We start from the raw sequence: 9,950 nt of genomic DNA on the forward strand, positions 1-9,950 counted from the left end.
ATCCATTCAGCTTGTATTCTATGGTTGAGGTCTCCATCTAACTCTTCGTTCTTTTGCAAAACGAGCAAGGCTGTGAGCAGCTTCGTTGGAAAGCTGAAACGATATGGAGAGAGTTACATTCAAGAATGATATTTTGTAATCCCCTCTGTGTCGCCAAAAGGAGGCCTTCACGAGCCGCAAGGCCTTTGGCGTGAAGAGGCGAAACAACAAACGGAAATGCCTTTGAGCAAGCTGCAACACACATTCCTAAGTACTTGGTTTGGTACTGAGATGCTTTTATAAAAAGTGGGTATAAAAAAAAAAAAACTGAGCTCAAAAAGGTGTTTGGTAAACACTTAAAAACAGCTTATTTCACAATTTTGGGTAAAAAAAGTGAAAAACGTGAAGCAGCAAATATGAGCTTATTCTCACAGCACAACAGAATCAGTTTTTTTTTCAAAGCACAGCAATACCAAACCAGCCCTAACTCATCCCTAATAACAACCCCGACGCCACCACATTTTCACTTTCTTTCCACACCTTATCCACATTAATCTTTACATAACTTGGAGGGGGTTTTTTACACGTACATAGAAGGGATTGGAGGTCTAGAGACAAAAGGATGGGACCGAGCTTTCTGGAAATTTAACCACCAACTGATTGCCCTCAAGGTGACAATGTCCGAGCATTCTGACCCACCCTTCCACAGTCAGTCATTACGAGCACACCAAATTGCCCAAAAGATCATAAGGCAAATCTCGAATGTGATTAAGAAAGGTGAGAAGCCAAGAAGAGAACCCAATCCTCAATAGAGTTAATATTATTCCCTGAAGGGGGTTTCCCAATACATGATGTCAACCATGCGCATGAGGCGAAGTAGCAGTCACATAAAAGGTGCAGTGCAGATTCCGATAGGCCAAAGCACAGGGTACAAGACAAGTCAGTGCCCGTCTACAAACCATATTTGCTTTGGTGGGGATGATGTCCTTGCAGATCCTCCACACCTCAATCTTGACTTTGGGGGGAACATTCTCAGGCCATAATTTCCCCCACTTACCCACGTAGCACGATGACCCTGTCGAAGTGGAAGCTAGATTACCCTTCTCCAATAGGACCTTAGGCCATCTCCAACCGAAGGGTCCAGAGGGCTGAAAATAGCTCGAAAACCGTCTCCAACTGAAGGCTAGGCCAAAGGGCACGTGGGCCCCATTGGACAAAAAGGGTCATAGGGCTAACCGGCCATCCTAAAGGAGCCAGCCAGCCGCCCCGAGTTGGGCTAGAATTCAAATTGCAACGGCTAGCTAGCCTTTTTTTTTTTTTTTAATGGTTTTTTATTTTATTTTATTTAGAAATTAAAAAAAAATCTATTTTTTTTTCTATAACTTTATAAGCTATTAAATAACATTAAGTAACATGAAACAATATTAAACAATATTAAACGAGATTAAATAACATTAAACAACATAAAAAAACATTTAACAACATGAAACTTAAACAACATTTTTAAAAACATTTAACAACATAAAACTTAAACACCTACTCCATGCTTCTTTTGGCCCAAAGATGTGCAACAAGATCCTGTTGTAGGTACTTGTTTGTGGCATGGAAGTGTATCACCCTATAGCACCTCATGTACTCATTTAAAGAGATACTACCAGTTCTTAGATTGAAAGGCAAATTAGGCCCATCATATATTTTTGCACGAGCCTTTCTTAACCTATTTGGATCCTCTTGGTCGTCATCAGACTCTCCATCAACATAGCCATCTCGCTCATCCTCTACAATCATGTTGTGTAATATGATGCAAGACATCATGATGGAGTCCAAATTTTCTCAACTCCACCCTCTTGCCGGTTCCTTGATGATCTTCCACTGTGCTTGTGGAATACCAAAAGCTCTCTCAACATCTTTTCGGTATGCTTCTTGGTGATAGGTAAAACACTTTTAGGCGTCATTCGCCGGGTTTGGAATTGCTTAGACAAGTGTCGCCCACTTTGGGTAGATGCCATCTGCCAAGTAATACCCTATATTGTACTGATGGTCGTTGATGTAATAGTCAAGTTAAGGTGATTTACCTTCCGTCAGGTTATTGAAGATGGGTTAACGCCCAAGAACTGTAATGTCATTTCAGGATCCAGGGACTCCAAAGAAAGCATGCCAGATCCATGTGTCATACAAGGCAACCACCTCTAACATAATAGTTGGCTTTCTCGACCTTCTGCTAAAGCCTCATTGCCATCTAGTGGGACATTTCTTCCAATTCCAATGCATGCAATCTAATGACCCTATCATGCCTAGAAAGCCATGGTCTTCAGCTTTGTGAGGAAGCCAATCCAGATCTTCTTGATTTGGCTCACGGAGGTACTCCTCTTTATAAAGATGAACAATTGTGTCACAGAATTCAACAAGAGTATCAAGCATGTAGACTTAGACATACCGTATGTATCATCCATTGCATCAGCTGGGGAGGCATAGGCCATCATTCGGAGTGCAATAGTAACCTTCTGATGAGGTGAGAAACCATGATGGCCTATTCTATCCAGCGTCTGTCAAAGTATGGATTGACCTGTTGGACATCATGAAGTAAACGCTCAAACATTGGACGCCACATCTGGAAGCGACGTTTGAAATCCTCTTATGTGTACCCCGAGTTGGGGTTGAAGTAGTTGTTCATCAGATTGTCATGCGCCATCGCTTTGTTTCGTGGTTTGTAGGAGGGACCAGCAACAAAGCCACCCTATTGAGGTTGTTCCTCAGTTTGCTAACACACCATAGATGTAGCCATGTTTGCTACATATTGTGTGTTGCGCCATGCTTTATCTTCTTCATCAGACTCCTCATATTCTAGTCTCATCTACACCCATTTTCCTTCCAATTCAGAATTGGATTTGGACACCTAGTTGGAATTCGAAGACGATCCAAAGTTGGAATTCATTGCAAACTTGAATTGAAAAAGTTTGACCCTTTGGCCCTCGATTGGAGATGGTAAGAAATATGGCACTGCACTGTTCATTAAAATATTAATTTGTTGGAGGTCTGAAGGGCTAAAACGAGCCCTCTGGCCTTCTTTCAGTTGGAGATGACCTTACAGGCCACATGATAGGCACTTTTCACACTGAACAGTCCATCCTTATTGAAATGCCAGATAAGGATGTCCGGTGAGCTCCGAAAGCTAAGCGGCATGGAAAAAATAGCCTTGCACTCTTCGTTGGAGAATAAGGATCTAATAATGGGGATCTTCCATTGTTTTGTTTGGTGGCAAATAAGATCAGAGACTAAATTAACCTCACGGAGCAGAGGCTTTGGAGTGAAAACACGGAATCGATAGGGATATGAGATCCAGTGGTCCCCCCAAATATCCACAGCCTCACCCTTTCCAGTCTTCCAGCAGAAACCTCTGTCAATGATCGATCGAGCCGTACAAATACTTCTCCAGCTAATTGAGGCTTTGGTTTTAACCTTAGCCCTCAAGAAAGAGATGTTAGATAATATTTTTCCTTCATAGTTTGCGCCACCAATGAGTTAAGCTCATTTATCAACTGCCACCCGTGTTTTGCCAAAAACCCCAAGTTGAACGCATACATGTTTCGGAAACCCAAGCCACCCTCACCCTTTGGCAAACAGAGTTTATCCCATGATAGCCAATGAATTTTCATAGTTTCATTCGTCCCATTCCATCAACCACCATCTTGTCCAGGTCATCACAAAAGTATTTTGGATATAGGAAGCATTGCATTGTATAGATAGGGATAGACTGGGCCACAACCTTTACAAGGATCTCACACCCTACAGAGCCTAGCATCTACCCCTTCCAACCTTTAAGAAGCTTTAAAAGTCTTTCCTTAATGTGACTAAAACACATCCCTCTATTCTTACCCACCAGAGTAGGGAGCCCCATATACCGTTCGTGTCGATCAACCATGTTTACACCCAAAAGGTTTGCCAATTCTTCTTGAGCCAGACGCCGAACATTCTGGCTGAAGCACACCACACTCTTTACCAGATTAACAGACTGACCCAATGCTTTTTCATAGGACTGAAGCATATCTAAGATTTGGGAATAGCCATCGGTGGATTCCCAAGCAAAGATAAGGTAGTCATCTGTAAAAAAAAAAAAAAAAAAGGTGACTAATAAGGGGCGCCTCTGCAAATAGCGACTCCTTGCAACGAGCCATCCAACATTTGTTTTGAAAATAGGGCTAAGAGTCCCTCAGCATAGAGAAGGAAAAGAAACGGGGATAGAGGGTCACCTTGTCTTAGACCGTGTCCCGGATGTAAGTACCCACGAGGGGATCCATTAATCAGGAAAGAATAAGATACCATTGATACACACACCATTAATAAATCTTACCAACTGTGGGGGGAATCCTATTTTCTGTAAGACACCTCTCAAATAACCCTACTCCACCCGGCCATAAGCTTTGCTTATATCCAATTTCATTGCCATAAAACCTTTCTTACCCCTTTTTCGATTGAATAGGAAATGAGCAATTTTCGAAGGCAAGATGGTGTTATCAGAGATGAGTCTTCCCGGCACAAAGGCACTTTGATGTTCAGAAATAAGGCGGGAATGATGAGTTTCAACTAATTTGCATAGGCTAATAGGACGGAAATGTGTCATCTCAGAGGGCTTCTTTTGCTTCGGGATGAGCGATACATGAGTGAAGTTTATTTTCTTGAGGATCTTTCCAGAGTTCAAAAAAGAAAGGATAACAGATGAGACATCGGGTCCAACGATACTCCAAAACCGTTGGAAGAACAGAGGTGGAAGACCGTCGGGACCCGACGCTGTAGACCCCTCAATTTGAAAAAGTTCCTCTCTGATCTCAACCGCAAAAGTCCCCATTAAGAATCTGCATCATATCCTCATCCACACGCATATCCAAGGCATCTAGAATAGGCCCAAATTCCAAGTCCCTCACGTTCTGAGATTGGAAGATATTGGAGAAATACCCGAGGACAGTAGTCTCGATCCCATTGTCATCCTCAGACCAATTACCGTGGTCATCCTGTAATCCCAGGATTCGATTTTTCAACCTTCTTCCGTTAGCAAATTTGTGAAAGAAGCGATAATTTTCGTCACCCTCCTTAAGCCAAACACTGCTTCCAATAGGACTCTCTTGGGAAAGTAGATCATCCAGTTAAGAAAGCAGGTTGGCCCGTTCCGCCAAGGCCGCTGTTGAGATGGGCTGGGCTAGATGAAGCCTTACTTCAAAAGTTTGGATTGAAGGGATGCGAGCTTGTGTCCACTCCTATAGTTGTAAATGAAAAGCTAATGAAGGATGATGGGAGTCAACCTTCTGATTCAAATCTATACAGAAGCATTATTGATAGTCTTTGTATTTAACTGCAACGTGACCAAACCTCATGTTTGCTGCAAGCTTACTCTCAAGATTTATGCAGAATCCTACTAGAATTCACATGGGAACTGATAAGCAGGGTGCTAAAACAAGGAACATTGGATTGTGGAATTAAATATGAGATCAGAAAGTCAACTATCCTAATTGGGTTTGAAACAGTGATTGGGGAGGCAGTGAAGATGATTGCAAAAGCACATTGTGTATGCTTTACATTTGGCTCAGGTGTATTTTTGTGGGCCTCAGTTAAGCAACAAAGTATTGCACTATATCTATTGCAGAGACTAAGTATGTGAGTGCCTCATAAACAACGTTGCAAGTTGATATCACACCTCTCATGTGTGACAACACTTCTGCACTTGTTATGACCAAAAGACAAAGCACATCAAGAGAAGATATCATTTGATCAGGGAAGCAATACAAGAAAACATAATTGAGCTAAACTATTGCAAGATAGAAGAACAAATCGCATACATATTCACCAAGGCACTTGCAAATAACCGATTCACTTACCTCTGGGGATTGCTCGAGGTGACAAACATAACCAATTTAGAGGGGAGTGTTGGAACCTAATTTGGTTCTTGTTCCTAGAATTGAAGGCTCAATGAAGAAGAAGATGAAGCAGTAGCTAAAGTCGATTGAGTTTTAGTTTAAATGTAACCGCTAGTTTTAGTTTTGAGCTTTAATCAAGTGACAAGTGTACTGTCTTAGATTAGATCACTTAAAACTTAGTGTAAGGATCGAATCTGAAAATGGTAGGTGTTCAAGTTTGTACAACTTTGTCATCTGGCTCAATTGGAGATAAGGATGTGAGTTGGCAATGTACCAAAACCCTACAATTGGGTCATATGTATGAAGTTATGCTGCTGCATTTGCACAACCTTTTTAGCCGTCACATACTGTATATTCCTTTCAGTGTTCCTCTGTTCATTCCTCGTACACGAAATCAACCAAACAAATCACACTAAAACCATAAACATTATCAGAACTTAAACGTGATATTCAATACGCATTCAATTATTAAAAGTTAAATTGGATATGATATTGTCCTTCTTTCAAACTCTCTTCATACATTTGTAGCAAAAGTTATTTTCTAGTGCCCACAATCACAACCTGGTCCTCCGTAGGTAAATCTACAACCCCAATACGCGGATCCAGTATCCTTGTCATTTTGTATGCCATAACAGCCAGATGGTCCTATATACTCACGCACAGGATCAGTCGGTGTTGGAGTAAGTTCTTTAAGCCAAGCCCTCATGTAATGCAGGCTTCTGAAATATGCTGCATGACTTATGTTCTCATCTGGGTATCGACCACTGCCGACTGGGGGGCTCAGCGTGTTTCCGGACATGGCAGTTCCTCCCCACCCAACTTCATCAGCCCCATTACGTAAATTTGTAAATATTTCCTTTGGCCAATACCCGACTGTAATGTTCTTGTCTGATAATGTAAACCACCAATTTTGTGAGTGGGGATCCTGCAAAATTGAAAAATGAAACAAATAATTAGATTTCCATCATTCACGCATATAAACTATAATAATGTACCTAACAAAGGATCAAAACAAAAATCTACGAACAAGAACTTGAGCTTAGTAAAAAACCATCTCATCAGAGAATGAAAATCCAAATTAGTTATTAAAAAAAAAAAAAAACTCTGTTTAATTAGCTAGTTTACCTGGTATATAGTGAATTTCGTTTCATACGTTTTCCCACCAACAATAGACACTGGTGCTAAACGGATGCCTGGATAAACTGTTTGGTCGACTTGTACAAATCCTGCGCAGAGCAAGTTAAAGCATCCTATATTACCATTATTTACCTGATCATAAGCACAGTTGAAGCATATTAGTTACATGGCTCATGTATATTTCTGCCAATGAAATTTTGTCAGACTCTGTCAATTTGAACAAACAACTAGGTGAAATCTTATCATAGTTGTGATACTTAATAAACAGTCTGACAAGCATAACATGTATATCTGATAAGAAAATGTTACTCTGTAAAATTAATAAACAAATTAACATCAATAGCAGGAAAGAATTGGGGGGGAAAAAAAAAAAAAAAAAAGAGCGAGTGAGAATTAATTAACTGAGACTAGCAACTTACAGTCCAATATGTATACAATCGAGTCAGGTTATCGCCACTTATTGAGGGTGAAACCTGTGACATTTTGGTATATGTTAATTTGTTGTTAATTGGTTGTGTTTGTGGACCATAGAAAAAACTTAGTGAATAGATTGAGGATATTTTACAGTTTCAGAAATTAAAGATTACCATCCACCAGCATTTATCGCATTGATTTCCTTAGGCGGACCCCTTTTGACAAAAACATTGCCGGCGGAAGATTGGTCTGGTGAGAGCAAGGCTGGTTGGAATACGGACCCGAATCCCCAAACTCCAGAGTATCTAACACGTGGTATGTACCACAATTTCACGAATACTTGCTGATTTCACAAGTAATATTGAATGGAGTTATAGCTTCACTTTATGCAGTTTAGACACACAAAACAAAACTGATATACATACTTACATGAATGTTAGGAGGAAGAGGATTATGGCAGCCGTTGTTGCGAAACATTTGATTGGAAATGTTTTTGGCCCTTACCAAATCATCCTTCGTTGTTCTTTGTATAGGAACTGTTCCGTCCGGGCATGCTTCCCTCTTAGACAATGATTCGCGTATTGGATCATGAATCACAGGAGCTGAGTCTTGAATCCCAGCCGAAATGAAGTTGGTCGCACCTCCAAATATTTTTTTTTAATTCATTTTAACTTTTAGGATATTCAAATAAAACTATGTTTTGTTTAAAATTTGTTTTTGCTTCTCAAAACTAGATTCTATACATATATATGTGTTGTATATGCATGTTCAGAGTGCAGTGAAGTTTATTTAGAGATGAAAAATTAGGGTTCGGTAGGTAGAAGGCGATACATACTGATTGACAGTTAACCATACATGACAATTAACAAAATGTTTTTCTTTTTTGGTAATAGATGAATTATTTTTCAAACTTTGAAACAAAGAATGAAGAAATTCGAAAGAAAATGAGAAGATGCTTAAAAAGTTGTGTACCTGGCGGTGGACAAGAAGTGAAAAAAACATATTTCTATTTAAATTTTCATTTGTTATATAAAATGTAAAAATGATATAATAATCTGCAAATGAACTAAAATTTGGCTTTAAATTACAGATTAGCGCAAATTTTGGGGGTATAGTCAAACTTAGATTTGAGAGGATTTTAAAAGACTTTAAAATTCTAGTGTAGTCAATTAAAAGATTTCAAAGGATTTTAGAATCCATTCAAATCTAGGTGTAGTCAATTAAAGGATTTTAGAATCCTTTAAAATCTAGGTGTAGTCAATTAAAAGATTTTAAAGAATTTTAAAATCCATCCAAATCCAAGCGTATTCAAAAAATTAAGATTTTGGAGGATTTCAATAAGTTGTGGATTTTGTGGGATTTGAGAGCCAAAAGTATATATAACCAATACTAAAAAGAATCCAACCTCACCCCCCTAGGATTTCAAATCCTTACATCACAATCCACCACAATCCATTCAAATTCTTTAAAAATCCATATGAATTTTTTAGGAGTCTTTAATCTTCTTAACTACATGTGCTCCCTCCTCTTCACATAATTTAGATCAGACTAATTAAAATGTTGCTAAAATAAAAAATTAGACTAATTAAAATGTCACTAAAATGAAATATTATAAAAACAAAATTACAGAAATCTCAATTGAATGGTGGTGTGTGTGTGTGTGTGTGTGTGTGAATTTCTGAGTTTTTGTACAATTTCTACTAAGTCAAACACTTCCATTAAAAACGTTATTCTACCAAGAGTACCCGAATAGCTTTGACAGCAGGTTTGTTAAGAATCTGAAGTTGTCTTTCCAATTCCAAGTCTTCTTCTTTGCTGGCCAGGACTATGCTTGGAGCTCTCCACAGCTTTTTGGCTTCTAAGGTATATGGTGATGTATTGGAACTTGCCTAATGGATATTAGGGTTTCTTGCATGGTTAAGAGTCTGGTTCCCTTGTGATTAGTTTGCTGTCAACTTCCTAATCTAAGTTGTTAACTCCCTTAATTCAAGGAGTTGTTATTTAGCTTCCCAAAGCGATTTGTATAGATCTCAAGGATGGGTTGTCATCCTCACTTTAGCTAAGTCATGGGCTAAAGTGATGGTCTTAACCCTACTCTCATGTCTTCCCATACCTTGTCATTCACCTTACCTCTTTTGTCAACCTTTCTTGCTTGTAGGAGCTTCTTTACTTGTAATTAAGTTTTTGCTTACCCACTTGTTAGGGCAGATTTTAGGGAATGTGTTGTAGCTGTTTGCCTACAATTCTTGAAGCTTTCTTTGTGACTCTCTATAAGAGTGGCCTTCATTTCTTGTAATATGTATAATGAGTGAAATACAATTCAACCTTTGAAAATCAATATGGTATCAGAGCAAGGAAATTAACCTACTTCTGCTATACTGCTATCCAAGAGTATTCAATCTCCAAAATGTCTGAAGACAATCCTTTAGCATCAGAAGCTGATAGTTCCCCGGAGCTTTCCTCCGTGAATGTGCATGAGGTGAACGTCAACCCAAATCAAAGGTTAAGCTC

At 39.2% G+C, this 9,950-nt stretch overlaps 1 protein-coding gene across 2 annotated transcripts; it reads right to left on the reverse strand.

Annotated features, from left to right (window-relative positions):
- Positions 1–6,321: 6,321 nt before the first annotated feature.
- LOC103937448 lies at positions 6,322–8,312 on the reverse strand. 2 transcript variants are annotated; one of them, XM_048580081.1, is made up of 5 exons: positions 7,869–8,312; positions 7,613–7,782; positions 7,445–7,498; positions 7,014–7,157; positions 6,322–6,813 (listed from the first exon to the last, which is right to left on the reverse strand). In XM_048580081.1, the coding sequence occupies exons 2-5, from the start codon at positions 7,613–7,615 to the stop codon at positions 6,430–6,432; spliced, it is 585 nt and encodes a 194-aa protein (XP_048436038.1). In that variant the 5' UTR covers positions 7,616–7,782; positions 7,869–8,312; the 3' UTR covers positions 6,322–6,429. The 2 variants fall into 2 exon arrangements, with proteins under 2 accessions (XP_048436038.1, XP_048436037.1); XM_048580080.1 differs by lacking the exons at positions 7,613–7,782; positions 7,869–8,312 and having other exon boundaries at positions 7,445–7,606.
- Between the last annotated feature and the right edge of the window lie 1,638 nt (positions 8,313–9,950).

Source organism: the organism of the source record quoted next, unplaced genomic scaffold (assembly GCF_019419815.1).
Source record: "Pyrus x bretschneideri cultivar Hongxiangsu unplaced genomic scaffold, Pyrus_bretschneideri_v1 Contig142, whole genome shotgun sequence".
Taxonomy (NCBI): domain Eukaryota; kingdom Viridiplantae; phylum Streptophyta; class Magnoliopsida; order Rosales; family Rosaceae; genus Pyrus; species Pyrus x bretschneideri.

What these genes read in the sequence shown, in the direction of transcription:
- LOC103937448 (XM_048580080.1), bottom strand. Translation starts at nt 7,507, where the DNA reads ATGTCACAGGTTTCACCCTCAATAAGTGGCGATAACCTGACTCGATTG. An exon ending in GATTGTATACATATTGGACT is followed by an intron (nt 7,158 to 7,444) that starts GTAAGTTGCTAG and finishes GCTTATGATCAG; the next exon opens with GTAAATAATGGTAATATAGG. An exon ending in CGAAATTCACTATATACCAG is followed by an intron (nt 6,814 to 7,013) that starts GTAAACTAGCTA and finishes TCAATTTTGCAG; the next exon opens with GATCCCCACTCACAAAATTG.